Source organism: Trachurus trachurus, assembly GCF_905171665.1.
Source record: "Trachurus trachurus genome assembly, chromosome: 9".
NCBI lineage: Eukaryota > Metazoa > Chordata > Actinopteri > Carangiformes > Carangidae > Trachurus > Trachurus trachurus.
Genome location: NC_139895.1, coordinates 34,956,383 through 34,984,017, shown reverse-complemented (window position 1 = coordinate 34,984,017; position 27,635 = coordinate 34,956,383). Strand labels below are relative to the sequence as shown.

Sequence of the window (27,635 nt, the reverse complement as noted above, 5' to 3'; positions counted from 1 at the left end):
CATCTCAAATGTCCAATCATAGATTTGGGAGGGACAGCCTTCAAACCGGAGGCACCCTGTGTGAAGACCACCAAAATGCTAGTTACTTAGGGTTTGGACAAAAATAATGTTGAGGCCCTAATTTATTAAAAAAAACAAAATTATTGCAATTTTTTGTCAAAATGTGTTTATAATATGCTGATGCATTAAAATATATCTTAATATGGTGTAACCATTCTCAATATTTAGCATTTTGATCAACATTTCTACTGTCCCACTTTAGGAAACATGCTTTCCTAAAGCGGGACAGGTGGTTTTTCCTAATGTGGGACAGTGCTTTTCCAGGTAAAACTAATAGGTTGAACAATAACAATGATTGTTTACATGGTTTTATTGTTATAATGCATTGTTTTGAATATTTTACAACGAAAGAAAATTATATTTATTAACTGGAAGTGGTCATAATACTGTTAAAGGAGTAAATGGCTCAGATTTTTTTTCTTTCTTGTTTCTAAATCTTGTCTTTTTTGATAATGTTCATGAAAAATGTTGTGTTTAGAAGTAATCAAAGGATAGCACATTACTGATTAATTAAATGGAATGTATTTCAGATCACAGTGGCAAAAAAGAGTAAGGCAATGAGACAAAACCAGGGAAAGAAAACATGGGAAAAGAAAGGAAAATAATCAAGCAAGTGAACTCAACCAGTGGAAAAAAGACAGGATGAGGGGAGACATTACTGAATATAGGGAGATCACCGAGGATGGTGGTGTCCCACAATTGAGGTTGTTGACCAGGGCTTGGAATGACCCTAGCGAAGGGTAAAAGGTCACATCCACCACACAATTGGTAGAAGACCATTAATACTATAGAAGATGAAGCAGAACTAGGACAATAAGTGGTATTATTGAACACTGGTTTGCAATCTAGCATTTATCATGTAAATTAAGATGACTTTTAAACAGACTTTTTAGTGTCCCACATTAGGAGCATGACTGTCCCACATTAGGGAACAGAAATTGCCGCAAAAACTTTGCAATCAGAGTTGAAATATGTATGGTATTTCTTTTAGTGAGATATCAGAATTTTCTCTTTGGATTCCATTAGATCACAACCTAAGGATTTCAGAATGGTACAGGATGTAGATTGAAAGTGTTGGGCCGTATTCACAAAGAATCTTAAGGTTTAAAGTAGCTCCTAAGGGCCGAATTTAGGAGCAACTCCTAAAAAAAGTGGGCGTGTCAGGCTTAAATTTAGGACTCCTAGTTTTTTAAAATAAAAGTAATTCACAAAGTATTTTAGGTCTAAAAGTAGCTCCTAGTCTGGGAGAGCTTAAAAGTCCTCGTGAGGACTCCTAACTCAGTAAGACCTATTCACAAAGAATCGCAAATGGCTGCAGCCAGGCAAATGTATGGAGGACTGCGAATTGCTGCAGAGGGGGGTGCTGGAACACCTGCCCCTTTGCCCTTTGATGCCCAAAGTGCCTTTTTGTCTGTGTTTTTTTTTTTTTTTTTGTCATCTACAACATTTTCGCTATAAAACGGGAGTAGTGACGGTGACGGACTGTCCAATATAGGCGTCACAACGGTCGGACCGAGGTAACTGCGACCGCTGCGATGCAGTCGTGCTGATGTGAGCCAAAAATGTTTTTTTAAACTTGGTGGGTGAGCTGGACACGTATATCTGTTAGTAGTAATAGCTCACGTGATAGGGCAGCTCCTTCAGTAAACTAAACTTGTTTTCAGTCTGGGTTCGAATCCTGCTATAGGCCACAAATGTGGGTAATGCATTTTCTTTTCTCATCATTATTATGATCACCATATAATATTAGGGCTGTCAACGAATGTGAAAATTAATATTCAAATGTGGGAAGAAAAAAAACCAGCGGCTGCTTTGCGAGTGTGCGCACTGACCCTCATAGGAGTTGCACAGCGTCACTCACTGCTGAAAGTGAAAGTGACACGCGACAAAAACTGTAGCAGAAAGATGCAGATGGCAGAGAGAAAGACAGAAAGTTCAGAGCCCAACTTGGCAGCAGAGACAGTGGTTTGGACTCGAAGCAATCTAAAAAGCCCCGTCGGACCTGACGGCAAAAAAAAAAAAAAAAAAAAGTGGAGCGGAGCGGAGCGGGCGGCGAGGAGGAGAAGGAGGAGGAGGGAGGGTGGTTGGGGGGGGCGCCGCCGGCACTCAACAACCAATCACCGTGTTGAGCGCCTCGAATTCGTGCACGAGAATTGACGTAATCCATAGCAACGGGGCGTCACCAGGGGCGTCACTCTTACTCTGCTCTTAGTGATTTATCCTTAGTAAGAGTAGGTCTCAGCGGCTTTGTGAATAGCTTTTAAAGGTGTACAAAAAAGAAAATTGAATTTGAGCCCACTTTGGGTCATAAAATGTGATAACTCATCTTTCAGACGTTGTAGGCCAAACTTTGTGCAAAATTCTATTTTTGAGTAAATCCGGGATGAAAGTGTATTTTTTTTTTCGCATTGGATAATGCAGGCGCACGGATTATACGTCAGCCTGTACACGATTCACCAGCCACTGATATTGGATCCGTCATCCGTCATTCAAACGTCTGAGACACGCACACACAGAGCTCGGTCTCGCCCCAAGCTTTGAATATCCCGCCCGCTCGATAACGACCAATCAAATTCGTTTTCCTTACTCGGGTAAACTCGTGTTGCAGCTCGTGACAACTCGGCACGACAAACAGGACAAACGGCCATTTCTGTACACCTTTAAGAAAAAACTCCTACGTAAAAACTTTTAGTGCGAGTTAGGAGCACTCCTAGCGGTAAGATAAAATGCTTTGTGAATACGGCCCCCCAGAAGTCTAAATTGCAAAAAATGTCCCACATTAGGCGAATTCACCCTATGTCCCATTTTTAAATAAATAAATCTCAAATAAAGTATATTTTTGTGTCATTTGTACATTATACACAGGTGGAAATCAGTATTAAACACATTACCAGTTTTTTTAAATTCGGTATACCTACCCAGTGTCCTGTTTCCCATGTTTTCATAGTTGTAATGACAATAAACAGGGTTCCTACGCATGTATGGAAAGTATGAAAAAGTTTGGAATTTGATTTTATACATTTCCAGGTCTGGAAAAGTATGGAAAATAGAAACTATTGTATGGAAATATATTTATCTTAATACTTATCTGGGTTTGGTTTTATCTGAAGTTATTTGGGTTCATTATTTTGTATGTGCTATTATACCTAGCTACAATCTCCAGGAAATGACTTGGTTACATAATGGCATACACGTTCAGAATAATGAAAACAAATGATTAATTGCATGCTTTTTTATATTATGCACATCTATTTCCTCAAATATCACAAATAATTAGATTTTTTTTAAACCGAGAAGTCTGGAAATTAGGGTCTGGAAAAAGTATGGAATCTGGAAATTTCAAATGTGTAGGAACCCTGAATAAAGGTCAGTAAATAGCGGTGATATGTTAGTAATTGTGAGTTACATCTGCAGGTCTGGTCCGTGTGTGCCAGAGTTTGAAAACCCTCCAGCCTATAGACGAATTGAAAAAAGGTCCCTTCACGCTGCAGGTCAGAGTCCTGGTGTACCGACAACTTGATGCAGGGGTGGAGGTGGACATCTGTCTGTCTGCCACCTGTCGTTCTGGCTGCCCAGTGTGGGAGAGCGTCCTGACGCTGCTGTCCACAAACAAGCTCCACAGAGCCAGCAGAGGCTTAACAGAGACTGGAAATCAAAGTGAGTATTAAAGGGATAGTTCAACATTTTGGCAAATTGGCCCATTGCCATAATCCCTATAGTTTTAGGAGTAGGTTCGTTACCTGGGGCGGTGTTTGGCTCAGTTGGTAGAGCACCCGCCCCGTGTGTTGAGGCTGTGGTCCTCGCTGCTAACCCGGTTCGAATCCCGCGTCGAGCGGCCCTGTCCTGCGTGTCATTCCCCCCCTCTCTGACTCCCATTTCCTGTCTCTCTCTGAAATGTCCTGTCCATTAAAGGCAAAAAAGCCCCTAAAAATACATTTTAAAAAAAAGGAGTAGGTTCATTACCTTTAATTGTTGGTGCAAGCTATTTTTAGAACAGCGGAGCTGCTCAGAGCTACGCTACAGAGGCTAATGGGATTTCTTGGTTTCCCTCATCAAACTCATCAAATACACAATCCAACAACTCCAAAACGCTCTGGTGGACAAGTTGTGACCTGCACATTCACCACGCTATGAGATAATAACAGAACTTTACGAGACAGAGTTGTTTTCAAGGTAAATTCATGCAAAACCACTGATGCGCGTTACCGTCAGGGGCAGCTTTTCGGCAAGCAGTCTCTGCATTTGCCTCGAAAACGACTCTGTCTCATAATGAGGGTGATGAGGGAAACCAAGAAATCCCATTAGCCTCCGTAGTGTAGCTCTGAGCAGCTCACGGCTCTGCTTCGCCGTTCTAAAAATAGCTTGCACCAACAATTTGAGGTAAAGAACCTACTTCTAAAACTATAGGGATTATGGCAATGGGTCAATTTGCCAAAATGTTGAACTATCCCTTTAATGCTAAAATTATATATTTTGTTTTTTTTTGTTTAGTAGTAGTTCTACATTTACTGTTTATCCAGAGAGATTAGGTCCACACGTATGTGTCTTTGTTCTGACAGGCCAAAGTGATGAGCCTGCACCAGGAGCCATGAAGCAGGTAGAGCTCAGAGTTCCCTGCAGTCCCGGCCTGCAGAGTGTGTGGTCCCTCTCCGTCTGCTCCCCCTGTCGGCTCCTCTCTCTACCAGCCAGGCTCTTTGGCTGCAGATCTCACACTGCACCTGGACTCTGGATGCTGTCGGTCTGTTTGGCCGAAATAGAAAAACACAAAGGTACCCCACATTGTGTGAAAAGACAAAACCACAATCGTGTTATTTACAGTATTTTATTTTATTTTGTTTCATTTCATTTTCCTCAGCACTTCTCAGACCATATCAATGCTCTGTTGTTTCATTAGGGGTGGAAGTCATCAGAGCTCCTGTTAACGTCACCGCGCACTTTAAGGAGCCTCTGTTGGTGCCAGGCAGAGTGACCATCAGGTTTTGGGAGAGGGCGGAGAACAGGGGTCAGTTTTCTGCCCCAGGCCTCAGCTTCCTCATGCAGCAACATGGAAGCAACACACCTCACCTGGTGGGACTGATAGCTAGATCTTGATTGACATGGAATGTTGATGTTTTTTTTTATTTAAAACACATTAACCTGTTAATATTCAACTTTTTCCATCCATTCCCCTCACTCAGTTTTCAGTGTAAAGCACATACAGTCACTGTAGGTACAACATGTTTGGTCTGGACATTCAGCTTATATATTTTCTCTTAAATAAAGTACTATGAGTTAATATCTTTTTTCAAAACCTGAGTTAGAGTACACATTTTTCTATTGTTATGTCATTGTAATACCTTCTGATAATGTTATTCTAGGGACAAGGCTGCGAAAAAGTAACAATGTAGCAATAAAATCACTGCCAAAAATGATCTGGAAATAAAATATTAAAGGACAGTGAGAAAAGCTAAAGAGCAGCAGTCAGAGAGGCTTCAGTACCGGCTGCGTCTTCACTGTAGTACAGCAGCTGTTCTCTCATTTTCTAGTCTGAAGTATCGTTACTCAGCGAAAGCAGTGCTGCCTTCATGGTCCCACAAGTCCACTCTGAGGGTCCACCTCTTGGTCCTGTCCCTGGTCAAAGCGTAGATCAGAAGCTGAGTAATTGCCACCCCTGTTAAATCATGAACTAACTGTGATAAACCTAATTTTTTTTTTTAAGCTGAGTTCAATTTCCCTCTCCACCCCCTGGCCTGACCACTACCAGACCTGTTGAATCAAGAAACACGTCAACAGAACCTGTCTGACAAAGTGAAGCAGGCTGAGAGATCTCAAACACCAACACATCATGTCACGATCTAAAGAAAATGAAATAAAAAAGCAAAATCATTGACATCTATCAGTCTGGAAAGTGTTACAAAGCCATTTCTAAAGCTTTAGGACTCCAGCAAACTATTGTGTGAGTCTTTATCAACTAATGGAGAAACCCAAGAGCGTTTGACCTTTAGTTCACAAACTGATGGCCGAACGTTCTCCTTCAGGATTTTCTGGTCAAGGGCAGACTTCATGGTTCCATCAACTTCTGCAAGTCGTCCAGGTCCTGAAGCAGCGGAGCAGCCCCAGACCATCACGCTACCACCATCATATTTAACGGTTGGTATGATGCTCTTTTTATGAAATGCTGTATTAGTTTTACACCAGATGCAACAGGATGCATACCTTCCAAACAGTTCAGCTTTTTTCTTATTGGTCCACAGAATGTTTTCCCAAAAGTCTCAGGGATCATCAAGATGTTTTTTTTGGCAAAAGATAGATGAGCCTTTGTGATCTTTTTGGTCAGCAGTGGTTTTCATCTTTGAACTCTCCCATGGATGCAGTTTTAGCCCAGTGTCTTTCTCATTGTTGAGTCATTAACACTGACCTTTACTAAGCCAAGTGAGGTCTGCAGTTCTTTAGAAGTTGTTTGGGGTTCTTTTGTGACCTCCTGGATGAGTTGTTGCTGCGCTCTTGGACTATTTTGGTAGGGCGGCCATATTGGGCAGTTGATAAAGGCTCTCACTGTGGTTTGTTAGTCTCAAAGCTTTAGAAATGTCTTTGTAACACTTTCCAGACTTATAGATGTCAATGATTTTGTTTTTTTGTCTCTTTTTTGTTTGTTTTTTTCTTAAGATTGTGGCGTGACGCGTTGCTTTTTGAGATCTCTTAGCCTCCCTCCTTCACTTCACTCAAACAGGTTCTATTGAAGTGATTTCTTGATTCAACAGGTCTGGCAGTGATCAGGCCTGGGTGTGGATAGTTAAATTATACTCTACTTAAAAAAAAAAGGTTTATCACAGTTAGTTCATGATTTAACATGGGGGGGCAATTACTTTTTCACATAGGGCCAGGTAGGTTTGGAAATCATCATTTAAAAACTGCATTTTATGTTGACTTGGATTGTCGTTGTCTAATATTAAAATTTGTTTGACAATCGTAAACATTTAAGTGTCACAAATATGCAAAAAAGTAAGAAATCTGGAAGGGGGCAAATACTTTTTCACAGCACTGTATGTACTTCAGCTATTTTTGTGATTGATGTTTTTTTGTCTCTGTGCCATGTATGTCTCAGCTGCTACGACATTTTAAATTTCCCCTTGGGGATTAATAAAGTAATCTAATCAAAAAACCTAACAGTGCTTGTACAAGGACGAGGCTGTTTTCCACCAGATGCCGAGCTCCATGGTGATGTATTTGATGTATCAGTACAGTCTCATTTAGATTAAAACAGGCTTTAGTTGGCACATTACTCTGCAGTCTGGAGGACAGCTAGTGACTTTATGAATAAGAATTAGCTACTTTACTGCCAGTTTTAACAAGAAACAATAACTCTGTTAGTACAGTTGGAGATTGGGGTTTGGAGAGATTTGTCAGTCAATATGAATGAGTATCACCTTTTAATCTCAGCTAAACAATAACTAATGACAGTTAACACTGCAGTGTTTTATGTTACTCATGTGGCAAGTTTCCGAAACCATAAGCTGCCCAGTTCCTGTTGAAGGAAACCTCAGGTCCGCTGCGTCTCCGAGACACCATCCAGCCTCAGGCTATAATATGAAATAAAAAGAAGGAAAAAAGTAAGAAATCAGGAAGGGGGCAAATAGTTTTTCACAGCACCGTAGGTCTTGGCCTCACCACCTCAGTACTCTTTCTGCCAGTCCCTCCTTCACCATCTGGTATCAGGTAAAACTTAACAGAGCTGCTAGTTTGGGGATCACAGAGCCCCATCTTTCATACTTTAACTGGTAAGGAGAGTGACTCCTTTCTCATGAAATCGGCCTTAATACTGGCAGCAGGTGGTGCAGTGATGAGTACTCTTTCCTCCCAACAAGAAGGTTCTGGGTTGGCTTCCTGGGAGGAGTTTTCATGTTTTCACTGTGTTGGTTCTTACACCTGTGCAGACAGAAAACCAGCTGACACATGCACAGGGCTTTGGAAAATACATTTATGACATGATGTGTTAGATGACATTAATTCAACTTATTTTAGTCATACAAATTACACAAAGAGAAATGCACTGTTCAAAAACATGCACACTGGGTGAATTGGTGACTCTATATGTGGCACCAGCCACAAATGGTATTGACAATGAATGAATAATAAATGTTTTCTAGGCAAAAGCAACGCTTCCAATGTGGTTTTGCTGAAGTATACAAATACAAATACACAAACAATATATGATTAGTGTTTTCATATGGACTGGTAAATTAAACAACACAGAGGATTACAGGGATTAACAGCTGAGGTCAAAATAATGCCTTGGAACGGTCGCACGGGGGCGCCAGACCACATAATTACAATGATATGAAAACCATCCGATATATCCAGCACACAATAGCAACCATATAATTTGTTGAGAACATACACACACCAGGGGCAGGTCCTATTTAAAAGGTAGAGCTGATTATTAATTGATTATAATTTCAGTATTGACAAGTGGAAAATGAAAAGGCCATAGGCATCTCCCTTACAAGGTGGTCAGTAAAAGAAAGATGTAGACATAGCCTACTGTAAACAGTGTGTAACTTAGTACAGTATATTCAAGACGGCGATCAGTGGCAGCCTTCATTTCTGCTTTTGGGTGCCCCCCCCCCCCCTCCGAGTTTCACTGTTGTTACCCCCTGTGCCTCCCACCAGAAAATACTCTGGACCCGCCCCTGACACACATATGGGAATATAGGTGAACATATTTAACCAGTATGTTGAAATATATTAAGCATAAACATCATATTGTAAACAACAAACCGATAACGTTAATGCACACACAACGGACACAGGCTACTAGAATCTACTAAAACGGTCGGCAAGTTGTGCAGCGGTACAGTAGGCTACCTATGGTACCTACTGCGCGCCGATTAGCAGTCCTTCGGAGCCTTTCGGTAGGCTACATCCTCAGAATCCCTCGGGACCACTCGGGTGATTCCGGTACCGTTCGGCTCCTCCGAACCAGAACAGCCAGATCATTTGGAATGGAGACTCCCTCCAGCTAGAATCATTACTGTGACTAGGGTTGCAAAGGGGCGGAAAATTTCCAGTAAATTTCAATTATTTTTCAATAATTTAAGATGGAGAATTTTGGAAATATTCCAAATTGGAAACCTTCCATGGGAATTATGGGAATTTATGGGAATTATGGGAATTTATAGGAATTATTGTGAATTTATGGGAATTAACTGGAAATTGAGGGTAATTTAAACAAACTGTATCATATCCAAACATACATGTAAATTTTGTTTTGTCATAAGCAGACATCCATGCAAAATAATACAATTTAAAAACATGACATTTCAACAGATTTATTTGTGAGTAGAACTTTATCAAGTTTTAATTCTTGTATGAACAATCGATTATTTTACTGAACAACAAAAACATGAAGGTTGAGTAAAATATTACTAATTACTTATTAAGGGCCAATTTTGTAAATTTCGGATTTATTCCCATATATTCCTGTTAATTCCCATCGAAAGTTTCCAATTTTGAAAATTCCTGGAATTTTGCAACCCTAACTGGGTTGTGGTTTTGATGTGACATCACATAGTTTGACTGCTGTGTGACGTCATCATTTGGTTGGAAGGGGATGTGTGACATCACCATTTAGTTTTGATGTGACATCATTTTGTGTGACTTTGATGTGGTCGTTAGGTGGTGTGACATCATCATTGAGTTTGGTTTAGATGTGTGACATCACTTTGTGTCATTTTCTTTGATGTGAAATAATTTCCTTGCCAGAGTTTGACGTGTTGACAGAATTTTGACAACAGATACATTTTATAATGGAGGAATACACAAGCATGGTGGAAAACCTCACTGAGGAGGTTCCCATGGAGAAAATAACCGAGAGTAAAAGAAAAGATAAAATGTTTTCTGCTGCAGATATTCCAGAGATTGTGCAGGTATTTAAAAAGTATGATGCGGATGACTCTGGAGGGCTGGATATGAAGGAATTTGCTGGAGCAATGAAAGAAATTTATGGTTCTGTGAATACTGAAGATCTTCAAGTCCTCCACATGCAGATTGACGCAAACTGTGACCTAAACGTGGACATCGGTGAGCTGCTGGATTTCCTGGTAGACAAACAGACAGCATCAGAACAAAGTAGAAATGAACCCTTCCCTTCAGCTTTCAATGTGATACCTGTGGGTCACTATAGAACAACTACTGCTCTGGCATTTCACCCCAAAGGGAAAATCAGGGAATCCAAAAAGAAGAAAATAAGGAAATACATGGAAGGTCACTACTTCTCAATTAGCTCAGATGGTGTCTTCAACATCTGGAATGACAGCTTTGAGAAGCCATATAAAGTTCCATTATATACGAAAGAAAACACCTTTCCTCATGGGCACAAGAAGACAATCCGTGTTACTGACATGGTGTACATGTATGAGCTCAATGAGGTGGCTGTCTCCACTACTGACAGGGAACTGATATTCTATCATTTCCAGGACATCCCTACAGAAATGGGCATCTCTCACTCCCTAATATTGGACAACATCGTTGTAAATGTAACGAACTACTGGTCCAATGGCACAAAAGCATTGTTTTCCTTTGGTGATACGAAAGGCAATTTCTATGTGTTTTATTCCCAGAATGTTTCTAAAACTAGGATCTTGTGCTCAGCAGCATTTGAGGAATTATCTCTGCACCCTTACCCAACTGTTTATCTTTCTACTTTGTTGAGGACCCACACAGAAGGCAATATGTGTGTCAGACTCCCTGTCTTGAGAGATGTATGCAGTCAGATCCAATACATTCCATCTCTTGACTCATATGCTATCTGTGGTTGTACAAGCCGGACTATGGCAGTGGTCCAGCTCCCTAAGTTACCAAGTGATCTTCACAAAACGAAAAAAGTTCTCAAAGACGTAAAAACTTTTCACAGCAAAGGAGATCAAAACTTTTTCAAATGTGTTGCCTATTCCCCTTCGGCTGACCGTCTCCTTACTGGTGGTGTAGGTGGCTTTCTGCGGGTATGGTTTAGGCACAATACCAAATGCTTTGAATATGCAGTGAAAAAGCATTTCAAACCCATCACCCACTTGACGTTTAATCATATTGACCAAATATTTATCAGTATATCTGAGGACATGAATGTATGTGTGTGGTCTGACGGTGATTGGCAATGTAGGCAAAGTTTCCAGATTCAAGGTATGGGACATGATCGTATCACCAGTATGTATTATAACATATATAACAACGAGTTAATCTTGGCTAATTCAAACATAGGAAAAACTCTTGGTAGAGGAACCAACCGTTCTGAAAATATGCTGACCTCCCATGACAAGCCCCTGTGCAATGTACTCTATCACAGCATTTTCAAACAGGTTGTCTCTGTCTGCCAGAATGGTGAGGTGACAGTGTGGGACATCTTAACAGGAAAGGCCATCTCACACTTTAAGGTCACTGTGGATCAGCAAGTGGGACACACAGCCATAACATTTGACGAAGCACAGCGCAGACTAATCACAATTTCCCAAGATGGGAAAGTGAGATTATGGAACTTTAACAGTGGAAGAGAGCTTTCTGTGCTTCCGGTGGCTGTGGCAAAGCAGGTGACAGGCATCGTCTGCATTAACGGTAGGATGTTTGTGTCATCGAAGACATCAAAGATGATTTTTAACCTCGATACTAAGGGAGATGATCACAGATTTTTACAGCACAGCTATTTAAATGACATTTTCTCAATGGATGTGCATGGAGGCACACTGATTACTGCATCCAGCAATGGAAATGTCATTATCTGGAATATTGAGACTGAAGAGGCTATATACTTCATAAATACAAAGGAGAAGCCTCAAACAATGATGGCATATAAACATGGCCATGCCAAGACTGGGATTTTGCCTGTTAAGAAGAATCAAAAAAGTATCAAAGACACTCTGAAAAACCAGAATAAAAATGGTCTTCTTGTCAAATGTCTGAGGACCAGGGAGATCACCTTCAACACAGCCACAATACTCACTTGTGCAGAGGGCTACGTCTGTGCCTGGTCTGCTAAGGTGAAGGGAGGTTTGTTAGCAAAGTTCAGGGCAGTTCAGGATGAAGATGCAGTCATTACCACCATGACAACGGATATCAGTGAGAAGATACTACTGGTTGGAGACACTACCGGAATGATTTATCTGTGGGACATTCAGGCATTTGGATTTAAAAAGAAGAAAGACAAAGGGCCATTTGAGGATATAAATGGTTGGCAAGTATCTGTGTGTCAACCTCCACTGTTGGGCTCTTGGAAAGCTTGTCCCACAGAGGTGGTAAGTATTGCTTGTGACCCCCTTTGTAATGACATCATAACTGCAGGTTTGGACAACAATGTCCAGCTATGGACAAACACAGGCTGCAACAAAGGCCTCTTTGGGAAAGACCATTGGGGTACTGCAGCAATTACCCAAGAGGAAGAGGAGGAAGAAGATTACGAGGACCCTGAAGATGAATCAGGCAAATCTGAAGAACAGAAATCAATGCTTCATTTACTATTCTCTGCCACTCGACCAGAATCACCGTTCAGCCCAAGACAGTTTTTCTCAATAACGGGATTTGAAGAGGAACCATTCGAAGACGATGATGATGATGAAAAACCGGTAACAATGCGCAACATCCTTGCCTTAGAGAGGCAGGTAAATAAATGTCTGATTAATTTGGACAACTATTCCAACAGCTTAAAGAGCAGGGACCAGCAAAAGCTACCCAGCTCTCAAAAAGTTCATTTACCACGTTACCAGGCTAATAAGAAGCCAAAATTTCCCCCAGTCAAAGATCCCCCCAAAAAGCACTCCGTTTACCCAGAAATGACCTGGCATAAAGACAAACATGGCCTGCCTACGCTCAGACGCACTTCTCCACCTCATCCAAGAACTCCACAGTTCCCTCATGAACCACTCCAGCCACAGCCATCTCCACCCCGACACACAGCAGACTGTAGTGAGGAAACAAAGAACAAAGAAGATACAAAGGCTGAGCCCACCAACAGCCAGACTCAGTTTGAGCCACATCAACCTCAGGCCCAACCCTCCACAGGTTGCACTGAGGCAGCAAAGAGCTCACTGAACACACAGACGTCAGCTCTTACAAAAAAGCAGGCATCTGAACGCACAAGACGTCTTTTACGCTTACCAGCCACATCTGAAAAGTCTCAGCCAGCAGACAGCCAGACTCAGTTTGAGCCACATCCACCTCAGACCCAACCCTCTACAGGATGCACTGAGGCAGAAAAGAGCTCACTGAAAATACAGACATCGGCTCATACAGTAAAGCAGGCATCTGAACGCACAAGACGTCTTTTACGCTTACCAACTCAATCTGAAAAGTCTCAGCCTACAGAAAGCCAGACTCAGTTTGAGCCACATCAACCTCGGGCCCAACCCTCCACAGGTTGTACTGAGGCAGCAAAGAGCTCACTGAACACACAGACGTCAGCTCTTACAAAAAATCAGGCATCTGAACGCACAAGACGTCTTTTACGCTTACCAGCCACATCTGAAAAGTCTCAGCCAGCAGACAGCCAGACTCAGATTAAGCCACATCAACCTCGGACCCGACTTACTACAGGTTGCACTGAAACAACGAAGCGCTCACTGAACACACAGACATCGGCTCTTACAGTAAAGCAGGCATCTGAACGCACAAGACGTCTTTTACGCTTACCAGCCACATCTGAAAAGTCTCAGCTAGCAGACAGCCAGACTCAGATTAAGCCAAATCCACCTCAGACCCAACCATCCACACGTTGTACTGTGGCAGCAAAGACCTCACTGAACACACAGACATCGGCTCTTACAAAAAATCAGGCATCTGAACGCACAAGACGTCTTTTACGCTTACCAGTTCGATCTGAAAAGTTTCAGCCTGCAGAAAGCCAGACTCAGATTAAGCCACATCCACCTCAGACCCCGCTTATCACAAGCCCCACTAACAACACAATTAAGAAGCAAGTAAGATTCAAACAGGGAGGCGATTAATACACCCTTGTTCCTCCCTTGTAATTGGGTTTTACGCTGCTATAGGCTTATGCTATGTTCACATGGAGTCCGGCAGCCGGTAAACGGCAAATGCCACTGGACAGAACGGTAAAAAACAAACGAGGATACCGATTGAGGATACCGTCGCGACAGACGGCAAAAGTTAAAATATTTGAACTCGGGACAGCATTGCTGTTTGCCGTTCCCGTCCACAGTATTTTTTGCCGTGCTCCCCCAAGTTTTACCGTCGTCCTCTCGTCCACTAACATGACATCCGGCTGCCGGACTCTGCTGGGGGACACATCAGGTTACATGGAGCCCTCTCCTCTCCTCTCCTCTCTCCTGTCCTGTCCTCTCCTCTCCTCTCCTCTCCTATTTTCTCCTCTCCTCTCCTATTTTTTCCTCTCCTATTTTCTTCTCTCCTCGCCTCTCCTCTCCTCTCCTCTCTTGTCCTGTCCTGACCTCTCCTCGCCTCTCCTCTCCTATTTTCTCCTCTCCTCTCCTCGCCTCTCCTCTCCTCTCCTCGGCAAGAGGCGTCACCATGTTGCTATGGAAACGTCAACATACTCATACGTCACGTTCGATTGAGGATACCGTCACGGCAGACGGCAAAAGTTAAAATATTTGAACTTGGGACGGCATTGCCGTTTGCCGTTCCCGTCCACGGTCCCCCAAGTTTTACCGTCGTCCTCTCGTCCACTAACATGACATCCAACTTGCCGTCTGTCATCTGCCGGACTCCATGTGAACGTAGCATTAGACTGCCGGGGGACACATCAGGTTACATGGAGCCCTCTCCTCTCCTCTCCTCTCCTCTCCTCTCCTCTCCTCTCCTCTCCTCTCCTCTCCTCTCCTCCCCTATCCCCTCCCCTGTCCTGTCCTCTCCTCTCCTCTCCTCTCCTATCCCCTCCCCTGCCCTGTCCTGTCCTGTCCTGTCCTGTCCTGTCCTCTCCTCTCCTCCCCTATCCCCTCCCCTGTCCTGTCCTCTCCTCTGCTCTCCTCTCCTCTCCTATTTTCTCCTCTCCTCGCCTCTCCTATTTCTTCTCTCCTCTCCTCTCCTCTCCTCTCCTCTCCTCTCCTCTCCTCTCCTCTCCTCTCTTGTCCTGTCCTGACCTCTCCTCTCCTCTCCTCTCCTCTCTTGTCCTGTCCTGACCTCTCCTCTCCTCTCCTCTCCTCGCCTCTCCTCTCCTCTCCTCGGCAAGAGGCGTCACCATGTTTCTATGGCAACGTCAACATACTCATACGTCACGTTTGATTGAGGATACCGTCATGGCAGACGGCAAAAGTTAAAATATTTGAACTTGGGACGGCATTGCCGTTTGCCGTTCCCGTCCACGGTCCCCCAAGTTTTACCGTCGTCCTCTTGTCCACTAACATGACATCCAGCTTGCCGTCTGTCGTCTGCCGGACTCTGCTGGGGGACACATCAGGTTCAATGGAGCCCTCTCCTCTCCTCTCCCCTCCTGTCCTGTCCTGTCCTGTCCTGTCCTGTCCTGTCCTGTCCTGTCCTGTCCTGTCCTGTCCTGTCCTCTCCTATTTTCTCCTCTCCTCTCCTATTTTCTCCTCTCCTCGATCTCCTCTTTTCTCCTCTCCTCTCCTCGCCTCTCCTCTCCTCTCTTTCCTCGCCTCTTCTCTCCTGTCCTATTTTCTCCTCAAAAGTTAGTAGTAAATAAGATTCAACCAAGGGGGGAATCAATACACCAGAATACCAATTAACTCTGTGTGCTTTGGTTCTCCCACCAAATAATATAAAAATTAAAAATAAAACATACATTGTGAGCAAGTATTCATTACTTCAACAAGAGTGACTGAATTACACTTTTTCTCAATTGCTAAGACACATTTCTTGAAACCTGCCATTCTTTTCTCTTAACTATAGTTAAAAAAAAATTGGGTTTTGTGCTTATAAGCACAAAACCCAATTTTCAAACTACATTCACAACAGTTCAAACTGTGCTCAAAACCAACATTGTTGTCAGATCAGTCAATCAAAATGGAAAAACACCACTGAACAGTCATTATACACAACATAGAAAAAAATATAACACAATGATCAGATAATAAAGCTGTAGAAATAATCTTTATGTTCACAATAGGAAAAGGCATTTTGCAAAACAAAACAAAAAGCCATAGTAAAAAATAAAAAATATAAACAGGAATCACATTATAACTACGAAAGTGCATACAGTACCTACAATTATCTACAGCAATAATTAGAACAGCAACTAAATCTCAAAAAAGAACTGGCAGATATTAAAAGTGCACTTTGCTTAACATCAGAGCCATTACTGTTGTTTCCAGGGAGGAGGCCCTGTTAGCACTCAAAGGCCTGCAGTCACGCAGGGCACCAGGGCCTGATGGCCTGAGCAGTGAATTTTGTAGAGAATTTCAAGATGTACTTAAAGACCCCCTTTTTTTTTAGAAATGTTGGAACATTCTTTCATCACTGGTAGCCTCCCCCCATTCACTAAGAGAAGCCGAAATCACCTTAAAGGCCCAATGGCATGAAAAATGTTATTTTGGTTATTTTTTCGTTCTTGGGGAGGTCTCTGGGCCACGTATATACTGCCCCATGCATCAAACTGGTCATAAACGGAGAAACACACACCGCCCATTTGTAGGAACATTATCTTTAAGATGAGCAGCACTTCCTCCTTTCTGTGATGTCACACACAAGGTAACTCCGCCCACCATGACCAGTTTTTTTTTTTCAATTTTTATGAATGCAGCTTAGGTTTAAGTTACTTGCCTGTGATTGGCCCGACCACACGTCACTCAAAAACAGTGAGCCAATCAGAGGAGAGGTTCTCATTCTCTCTTCTGATTGGCCAAATGACCTGTGCCTGCTAGAGCTCCAGAAAGAGGCAACAGAAAGGGGCAGTATAAACGATATTAAGCAGATCACAGGTACTCAAAAACCAATGATACATCTTGTTAAGGATATCAGCAGGTAAATAAACCCAGAGAAAAGTGCACAGCATGGGGCCTTTAACCCTAAAAGAAAAAAAAAGGAAAGTCCCCTGAGGACTGCTCAGGATACATGCTTATTGCTCTTCTGAATCAGGACAAAAAAAATAATAATATCCAAAATATTGGCATTATGTCTCTATAAAGTTCTACCTTTTCTTATCAGAGAGGATCAGACAGGCTTTATCAAAGGTAGAAGATGAGTTACAATGTTAGTAGGCTTCTGCATATTATCAATATTGTCAGACAGGAAATTGATTGCATGGTCATTTCATTGAATGCAGAAAAGGCATTCAACCATGTCGAATGGCCATACCTGTTTAATGTTTTACATGAATTAAATTTGGCAAGACAATTTTATTAGATGGGTCAAACAACATAAAAATCCCATGGCCACAGTCATCACCAATGGCTATAGATCTGAAAACTTCCCAACTCATAGTTAACCCTTGAGGCCTCTAGGGACCCAAAAGGGTCCTTTTTGAAATTCGTATTTTTTTGATCCTCAATATCTCAGTCAGTTTTAAAGCAAATTTAATGAAATTTCCCAAGAATGTTTATTTTATGATGATTTTTAATATTCCAGATCCCCATCTTTGTAAAGTCTATAGAATAGGAGATACACCATTAGTTACGTAGGTATCCCTCGGGCCCAAACGGGTCCCATTGACTCCCATTAAAACCACTCCTTTTCGATACACTGTAATCCTGACATATTATAATGCTTTTTCCATGAAAACCTAATAAATCTAAACTTTTGGCTTCAAAATAAAGGAAAAATAGGTTGTGGGTCAGGTGACCCCCCTAAACCCCCATAGGACCAGGCCTCCTTTGAGACCTTGATTCCTGGTTTCTTACCTTGCAGATTGCACTGCAATAAAAAAGCTGAAAACCATAAAAATGGTTTTGGTGTGTGGAGACTGATGGTAAAGACTGGTGTGAAAGTGGATGAGAAAATATCTTGTCGGTGTGTGTGTCGGTGTGTGTGCAAAGTTGGAATCATAATAAAATAGCTAAATGGGCTTTGTTTATATTTTGCGTTTTTTATGTTTTGATTCTCAATATCTCGGTCATTTTACAAGTTAATTGTATGAAACTTGGTCAGGATGTGTGTTTTATTCTTATTGTTAAAATTCTAGATCCCCTTTGTTGTACGGTGTATAGAAACGGAGATATGCATTATGCGTATACACTCGCTACCTTCAGGCCCAATCTGGGCCCATTGACTCCCATTATAAACACATATTTTTTGATATACTGTAATCCTGGCATATTAAAATATTTTCCCATAAATACCGAATTAATCTAAACCTCTCCCTTCAAATTAAAGGGAAAATAGGTTTTAGCCCGCCTTCCACCACTAGAGGTCTCCCTAAACCACCAGAGAACTAGGCCTTCACTGAAACCGCTGTTTAGGCATATTTCTCTTTCTATGCAACATATACAGCAGTAAAAAACTATGAAAACCCTAAAACTGGTCTGGGTGTGTTTGGACCAATGCAGAAGAGTGGTGTGAATGTGGGTAAGAAAAATATTTTGTCTGTGTGTGTCTGTGTGCGTGAAATTTGGATCCTCATCAAAGGCCATACAGGCTTTGTTTATGTTGGTGTTTATAAACAGAGTCCATATCTCCCATTTGTGTGGTATCTCCATACAAATCTCTACAAAAACATACAAAATATAGAAAAAATCATATAAAACTTCATATCTACAGTTAGGTCTGACGTTTGTGAAAAGATTTGATGCAGTAAAAAAAAAAAAAAAAGTTATGTATATTACCTTTTTATGGCATTTATATGACAAGTGCCGTTAGTATAAAAGTATATGTTTTTGTTATAGCTCCAAAAATAATAATGCATTCAAATCAATGTTGTTATCAATTGTTGACATGTTCAAGCCTCTAATAACTTCATATGGAGTGATCCACTTTGGATCTCATTTTTGGGAAATATTGCATATTTTGTTTTTTTCCTCATTAAAAAATCAGGGGGTCGCCTGACAAAAAGGGCATAAAAACATAAAAAATGACAAAAAATAATAAAAAACTTTATGTTTATGAATAGGTCTGGAGTAGCTGAACAGATTTCATGTGAAGAAAGCAAAGAAAAAAATTCATATATGACATTTTTATGGCACTTTTATGAGAGGGACCCGTTTGGGTCCCGAGGGATACAAGGGTAACTTTTTCGAATAAATTGTAATAACTCCAAAAAAAGAAATGCATTCAAATTAATGTTATTATCAATTGTTGACATATTCAAGCCTCTAATAACTTCATATGGAGTGATCCACTTTGGATCTCATTTTTGGGAAATATTGCATATTTTGTTTTTTTCCTCATTAAAAAATCAGGGGGTCGCCTGACAAAAAGGGCATAAAAACATAAAAAATGACTAAAAATAATAAAAAACTTTATGTTTATGAATAGGTCTGGAGTAGCTGAACAGATTTCATGTGAAGAAAGCAAAAAAAATAAATAATATATGACATTTTTATGGCACTTTTATGAGAGGGACCCGTTTGGGTCCCGAGGGATACAAGGGTAACTTTTTCGAATAAATTGTAATAACTCCAAAAAAAGAAATGCATTCAAATTAATGTTATTATCAATTGTTGACATATTCAAGCCTCTAATAACTTCATATGGAGTGATCCACTTTGGATCTCATTTTTGGGAAATATTGCATATTTTGTTTTTTTCCTCATTAAAAATCAGGGGGTCGCCTGACAAAAAGGGCATAAAAACATAAAAAATAACAAAAAATAATAAAAAACTTTATGTTTATGAATAGGTCTGGAGTAGCTGAACAGATTTCATGTGAAGAAAGCAAAAGAAAATATTCATATATGACATTTTTATGGCACTTTTATGAGAGGGACCCGTTTGGGTCCCGAGGGATACCTATGTTATAGCTCAAAAAAAAAAATGCATTCAAATCAATGTTGTTATCAATTGTTGACATATTCAAGCCTCTAATAACTTCATATGGAGTGATCCAATTTGGATCTCATTTTTGGGAAATATTGCATATTTTGTTTTTTCCTCATTAAAAAATCAGGGGGTCACATGACAAAAAGGGCATAAAAACATAAAAAATAACAAAAAATAATAAAAAACTTCATGTTTATGAATAGGTCTGAAGTAGCTGAACAGATTTCATGTGAAGAAAGCAAAAAAAAATATTCATGTATGACATTTTTATGGCACTTTTATGAGAGGGACCCATTTGGGTCCCGAGGGATACAAGGGTATCTTTCTACGAGGAGGCCTCAAGGGTTAAGCCCATCAGGGCTGCCCTCTTGGCCCCGCCCTTTTTGCTCTTGCAGTAGAGCCTCTTGCTAAAGCCATAAGGCAAGACTCTGGGTGGGATCCAACATAAAATTTCTCTCTATGCCGATGACGTTTTGCTTTATGTATTGGAGCCTGAAACTCTTGTTGAAGTAATCACTCTGTTCCGATGTGTTTCGGGTTACAAAATCAATTTCTCAAAATCTTTGGCTATGCCAGTGGGAAAGAAAGAACTAACACATTACCCTCATTTCCATTTACATGGTCCATTACAGGTTTTGTCTACCAGGGCATTCACATCACACCTTTGTTTTATGAAATGTTTCAGTCAGCCGCAGTTTTCAGGACTGCAAAGAAGACATACCTGTGTAGTGGTGACTGCAGACAGTCACACCACACAAGACTAGAAGCCCATACAGTAGGTGATGATTAAGATGGATTTCATTTGTATAAGTCTAGATTTTTTTTTTTTTTTTTTTTTTGCAAAAACCTCCAGACTACCTTTATAAAAAAAAAAAAGCTCCATAAACAGATCTAAATGTAAATGTTTAACATTTAGGTTTAATTTGGTGTGGCTTCATCTTGCATAAGAGGCCCTTCTCAAAGCAGACATTTTGATTTGTCATATAACACAGTGCTATTTATGACCCTTAACGGCTTCATTTTATTCATATGTCCCAGTGAGCCCTGGCAGTGTGATAGTCCACATAGGAAAATAAATCTGGACTAGATGCTTGTTGTCTGGCCCAGTTCCATGACCTGAATCTGGCCCATATATAGCATGAATGTCAGATGCTCCTTCCAAATCTGGACCAATTCTGGTGCACATGCACACACAAAAATCAGTCAATACTGGATGATATGAGCTGGATTCTGCTCATATGTTGGAAGACGTTGGCCAGAGTTGGGTCCAGGACACATTTTTGGACCAGAAGTTTGATTTTGCTGTCTGGGCAGCTTGAACAACACAAGGAGCCTGAAACCTGTGCTTTTCTCCCTGTGCCACATTGCTGCCAACCACATATACACGTATTATAATAGGAAAAGTGTCTCGTACATTACCCACAGCTTAGACTACCCGGAGCAGGTATGACTCCTACAATGAATCACATATCTCATCAAAATATTGAAGGTCATGTTTTCTAGCTACAGTTGAAGGTAATGATTTTTGTTTTGTTTTATCAACAGGACTTTGTGCTGTTGGTTTCATAGATGTACTGTACATGAACACTTTGTCAGATGCCATGTCTACCCCATGACTATACAAGGCTAATGCAGACATCATCCCCACAGGGCATGACAACTTTTCAATATTTGATCCCTCCCATATTCCTGTTTGCAGCTTTCATGTATGAGCAGCTCTGTCCTTCTGTATTATTTATTGGAACACATTCAGTGCATGGGACTGAGAGAAGTGGCTTTTCATGCATCCCTGCACCACGGCAATGTTAAAAAAAAAAAAAAAAAAAAGGAAGCATGGAGATAGTTTCCAGTGCGTGTACAAGAGGAGAACAAAGGACCAAAGGTTTCATCTGTGGTTTTCCCTTTGAAGATACAACACTTTCATTTCACACACATTTTACATTCATCCAAAAAATATTTAAGGTCAGGTTTAGTCAAGATTACCACTCCACTAGTTCATTCAACTTTCAAATGGTGGAGAATGTCGTAAAACAAAACAAAATTGAAAGATTTGGTAAAAAATGGAGAGGATGAGTTTATCTATTTTTTGGTAGCTACCATATCTACCAATGTCAGAGTGTATTTCTCTGTAATGTTATCTTTTTGCGCTCTTGCCTTTACTTCTCACATACCTTGTGCAGATGTGTTTATGTGGACATTACCTAAAAGAAATAACATAGTGCAGCAAAAGCCCAAATAACTGAAGGGGAGGGGAGCATTACCGCTGATGTAATTACAATCAGTGGAAGGTCCTGTGACTGCCTCTCTGCACACACACTCTACAGTACAGCTGTGCAGGATGAGGGGAGGGTGTGTGTGAAGACTCTCTGTTTATAGACATCCAGGTGGAGGAGGAATCAGTTTCAGCAGCTGCGCTGGAGATCAGCAGGACGCGCTCTGGATCATCCTGCATCTGCCATGTGATTCTAATCACAGAGACTTCAGGGGAGCAGGGTTCAGCTGCAGAAGAGTTGAGGTAAGAATCATTTCTCATATTATGACACATGGAAAAATAGAGTTTTCTGCATGGATGGTCTGTACTGCGTATCGTTACCGCACTTGTGTGATTGAAATCTAGTCCATTTAGTGTATGGGACAGTGTGACTTTGCTGCGTAACTCTGTTATAGTCCTGCTGGGACCGGTCACACTCACTGGCTCTATAAATTTTCTGTCGCAGGACAAAATGAAATACCTCGAACTGCAGTTGGCTATAAAGTTATTTATACTGAGCTGGACGTTGAGCCTTTAACACAGGGTTAATTCTAGACATTCAAGCTAGAGGTGACACACATTTTCTGAAGAAATCCAGTTTGAGGTCAACTATAAGTACATGAGATAACATTATTATAGTGTAATTTCTCTTTGTCCTCCCAGGATAAGCTCCTTCTGCCACAGTAAAAGCTATTGTCAGCTTCTTCTAGTCACTACTGAAGCAAAACCAGCCGCAAACCAAAGCACTAATGCAGTGAGTGTGTTTAAATCCAATCTATTTTTCATCTATTGTTGTTCAGTCGCCACCACAAGCCAGAGCGGAGCACACTGACAGTCACTTGAACGTGTACATTGCTGCTATTATTCATTTATAGAGTCCCGATTCTGTCATGCATATGAATCAGTGGAGTGTAAGAGGGTCAGTCTGTGAAGCGCCTATACAGAGCACAGTGCATTTAGCATGTAAAGACTTCAAATGGAAACACTTCTCGTGGCGAACCTTATGCTATAATATAAGAATATGTCCTGATATACTGTATATGTCAAATGAGCTCTTTTAAAGTGTAACATCAAACTGATAAGCATCTTTCTTACTGCAGCTCTGGCTGATGCTGATTTTTACTCTGTGTACTTTTAAAGCACCTGAAACTGAGTGTGAGCCGTGGTTTGACAAGTGATGCGTTCTTCTCTTCATCTGAAATGCTGCTTCTGTGTGGGGATGGGATGGGAGGGGTGTGTGTGTGTGTGTGTGTGTGTGTGTGTGTGTGTGTGTGTGTGTGTGTGTGTGTGTGTGTGTGTGTGTGTGTGTGTGTGTGTGTGTGTGTGTGTGTGTGTGTGTGTGTGTGTGTGTGTGTGTGTGTGTGTGTGTGTGTGTGTGTGTGTACACGCCATCTTTGAGTGAAGCACTTTAGAGGAGTTCATCTGTTTCTTTTTTTCAAAGAGCCGATCCTCAGGGAATTTAAGTTATTTTCTGCTTCTTTTAAGAGTACCAGCTTCATTTATTTATTCAGACAGACCAATACTAAATGACAGTTTGTTCTCTCTTACTGGTCCACTATTGTTCATAAAACTACTCCGCTACATTTACTATTACCTGCCCTAGTTGCCATGTTTGTAAGAGATGTGAATGATATAAGTACTGCATTATGACGATGGAGGGAGTTCTGAATGGGCCTACAAGGCACATTTCCTGCAGCCCAGGGGCCCAGGGTCCAGGGCCTCTGTTAGAAGTAATATGTGGCTGTCAAATAAACCATAAGTCACCACAATGCAATGCAAAATGATAACAAAGAGCTACAAAGAGAAATCACAGGTCTAGAGTAAGACTAGAAAGAGATGATCTGACAACAAAGATACATTACTGAACGAGAAAGACTTGAAAGTGAAGAGACTCAATGAAACATGATAGGATTATTGAGACATGGCATGGCTGCAAAGAGATACTACACATTCAAAAGAAGACATTATATGACCATGAAGACACATTCTAAGACAACGAAGAGACGTTATACAACTTCTCATTTTACAATGACGAAGAGACATTATAAGACTCACAAAACAACTATAAAGGAATACAAAATTAAAACAAACATGCATAATGCATAATGACTATGTAGAGACACACAATGATTTAAAAACAACCACAAACCTCTCCATGATTGTCTTCATTGGGTTCTAATGGGTTATGTAGTTTATAGTGTCTGTCACAGTGTATGTAATCAGTAATGGCACAACAACAATGCTGTGGCAGGTAAAACGTTAAGGAAAACGCACTGGATGATTTGATGACGAGACAAATCAAAATATGTCAAAGCAGCTGTACTCCTCAGGGAGGTTTTTGAGCCAACAGCTCCTGCATGCCTTCATCAAAACATCAAATATCATCCTTCCAGTAGCAGATAGAGACTGTGACAGTAAGCAGTCATCAGGTGTTCTGGATCCCACTGAGGAATCAGGGGCATGTCATTGGTTTTTGGCTGAAAAGCAAAGTGTGACCTGGTGGCTAGTGTGATGCCAAATTATACTGTAGGTGTAGAAATCACATGAATTTGTGCACGGAAATGCCATGGCAACTATTTATAATAGTTGTGAAAACTCTGGACTGCACAACAACAAATGTTAACCTCATGGTGACACTGGAGGAAGAGTCACATGACTGCCAAAGACAAACCAGCTGACAGATGTTAGAGAGGAAATATTCAGGATTATTTCCCAGCTCTCGTCTCAGCGACACCGCAACACAAACGCCCCCCATGACCCATAATTTCCTGTTTATTACAGATAAGACTACACAAATATTCACATCATAACATCATATTTGATAGCTATATAATCGCTCCATAGATTGCTTTCTCGCCGGCTTCGTTAAAAACAATTGGGCATGGCCGGGAGGAAGGTTAGCAATACTGCGGCAAGGCGACAAGACTTGTATAATTCCCCTTTAGGATATTTTAAATGCCAGAAACAAAGATTTTATATGCTAATTTATTTTTATTCACAGGTGTAAAGTGTCTGTAGCAACAGCAGCTGACATAACAGAAGTCACTGATATAGATTAAACTAGTATTTCCATTATCAAGACTATTTTCTATTCACTTTTAATTATTATTAGTCTGATCTTTCATGGTTTAAACCTACATGAGGGATTGGTGTGAGCTCAGTATCCAAAGTGAAACTCTCTCTCTTTTCTTTATCTTCCTAACCTGTAATAGTTCAGGACAAGAACAAGCTTTCACATGAGATTTTCTTTCTGTTTTGTTTTACTGCAGCAAGTGAAAATACATGAAGAAGCAAGGAAAGCGTGATACTGCCAGCATCCCACTGTCTTCTCCTACAGGGAGCAGCGGCGTGCAGGTATACCATGACTACCAGAAGGTGGCTTTTAAGATGTTCCCTGGGAACGGCCACGCCACAGAGAACGGGGCCCACGGCAGGAGAGACGTCACAGGCAAGATGCCAGACATCGTCTCCAAGAGTCAAGAGCAGAGGTACGGTATGAAGAAGGAGGAGAGCCTGAACAGGAACTCCACATGGACCATGGACTCGAGCAGCCAGGCCTACTCGGGTCCGGAGGACAACTCCACAGACCCACATGAGACGCTGACAGAGACCTCCACTCTCACTTACATTGACGCCCACATCATGGAGGACTCGACGGAGAACCACAGTCTCCACGGGATGGGGACGGTTTACATCAAAGAGTTTGTGCTCATCGACGACGACGATGATGGAGACATGTCGCTGAGGGAGAAAACGGTCACAGACTTGTCGGTCATGGATGGAAAAGCAGCTGACCTGGTGTGTGGGAGGCTGCTGTCCACCTCCAGTGGTTCGCTGTCAGAGAGTAAGGAGGAGTCTCCAGCTCCTGAAGCTCCTCCGCCTGCTGAGGAAGTTCAGATCATAATCACACATGAAGAGAAACGCTGCTGTCACTGCATCATCTTATGACCCTGCAGGAGGTCACGGGTTCAACAGCTGCCAAGAATCAGGACTGTGAAGCCATCCATCCAAAGAAACCTCTGGTGAAACGTGCTGAGCCTTGAGCCTTTTTTTTTTTTTTTTTAATTCCATCCATTTCCTGGCAGCGATTTTACAGAGCAGTATTTATTATTTTTGTCTGAAATACCAGCCAGTAATGTGTTTTAGTAAAACCAACGATTTATGAGAATATGAAATGTGCAAGTGTTCTTGTTGGATTTGCATTTACAGAATGTGACTGCGTGGGTTAAAAAAAATATCATTTTCAAGCTTAACAAACATATCTCTGACATCTGTGATGAAGTTTTCATACTAAAAATGCATGTTGTAATGACAGGCTTTGTGATAATAACATAGAAGATCTTGAATGATCAGGTGCTAATGTCAAATAAAGGAATCCTAAAAAATAAGATCCTGTGTGTAGTTATTAGATTATTTGTTTAGTTATGAAGTACTGGCCTCGATCCAGGGATCTTTAGATCTGTTCAGGTTTGACTGCGTGTTCCAGTAGCTGTATTGCAGAGGCAGTCTGGATCCAGCCTGGGTCTGCATTTAGAGATACGTAAGCGTTTAACCTCTAGCAGCACTATGTAGTACTCTTTTCCCTTGGGAGGGGGGACTCATGCAAGCGTGCAATGCAGTGTTGGCACCCAGTTCTTCCAGATAGCCAGTGCTATGCTATTCCACTTATCAACAGCTGGAGGCGCCAACATGCAAGGAAGTAAAGGAATCAGCCAACAAAACTCAAGACTATGACATTTATGGTATGTGAAATCAGGCTATATCATGTAAGTAGTAGGGCATTTAAGTAGAAGTAGGCTATGGAGTGGTAATTTCTTCATCTCAAACAATGTATTGAAACAAAAGCTAACAGCAGTGGTGGGTATACCACAACATAACGTGTCAATGTGTCAGTAAGTTGTCATGTGGCCAAAGGGCGTCCACTTTTATGTCTTCCTGTGACTCTTCCGGTCTCTCCGAGTCTCTGTTCAACCTGCTGATGATGCTCTGTGACACTGAGCTCAGTGGACACTTCACTCTGACAACATCTCATCTGAAGCCTCGACATGTCCAGGTACTGTTGACGGACAGTTAGGTGTTGTCTTGGTCTCATGTTGTCAACATGTGAACAGCCTGATGAAGAGAACAGTTGCAATACAAACTGTCATTGAACCGGAACACTTAGTGGTGGATTCATGGATCAGACACTTGTTAACGTCTTCTTAGAGAAGCATGTTGTTATAAGTACTGAAACACTGAACAGTTGGTTATGTGCATTCAAAAGTTTAGAGAAGGTCCAATTAAGTTCACCTTTAAAGGTTATAGAGCATTTAAGTGCATTCTGAAAGCGGAATATCCTTGACTTTTTGTGAGTAGTTTATAGTATATAATATAATATAGTATGGCCTTTTGTCTTCACTATAACTCAGAGCATTCTTATGAGAAAACCATATAAACCTAAATCTTGCGAAGTGTGACA

The 27,635-nt window shown here is 41.3% G+C and overlaps 3 protein-coding genes across 4 annotated transcripts in view; all 3 read left to right on the top strand.

The window, feature by feature from the left end:
• LOC310991494 (uncharacterized protein) overlaps positions 1 to 27,635 on the top strand; it is a 98,236-nt gene that overhangs the window by 5,916 nt on the left and 64,685 nt on the right. Inside the window, exons 3-6 of one of the 2 annotated variants that reach the window (XM_083979217.1) lie at positions 3,475 to 3,717; positions 4,620 to 4,829; positions 4,955 to 5,127; positions 6,078 to 7,130. In XM_083979217.1, coding sequence (XP_083835343.1) covers positions 3,475 to 3,717; positions 4,620 to 4,829; positions 4,955 to 5,127; positions 6,078 to 6,140 — 689 coding nt within the window. In that variant the 3' untranslated portion in view covers positions 6,141 to 7,130. Of the gene's footprint in view, positions 1 to 3,474; positions 3,718 to 4,619; positions 4,830 to 4,954; positions 5,322 to 6,077; positions 7,131 to 27,635 lie in introns of those variants that run through there. The other variant, XR_014595628.1, reaches the window with a different exon arrangement.
• Positions 9,864 to 12,943, top strand: LOC310991076 (WD repeat-containing protein on Y chromosome-like; the record flags this gene model as incomplete). The annotated part of the gene is made up of 3 exons (XM_083978646.1): positions 9,864 to 10,119; positions 11,026 to 12,686; positions 12,899 to 12,943. The coding sequence occupies 3 exons, from the start codon at positions 9,864 to 9,866 to the stop codon at positions 12,941 to 12,943; spliced, it is 1,962 nt and encodes a 653-aa protein (XP_083834772.1).
• On the top strand, positions 22,117 to 26,200 carry LOC310990899 (uncharacterized protein). Its single transcript, XM_083978439.1, has 2 exons — positions 22,117 to 22,441; positions 25,447 to 26,200. The coding sequence occupies exon 2, from the start codon at positions 25,460 to 25,462 to the stop codon at positions 26,123 to 26,125; it is 666 nt and encodes a 221-aa protein (XP_083834565.1). The 5' UTR covers positions 22,117 to 22,441; positions 25,447 to 25,459; the 3' UTR covers positions 26,126 to 26,200.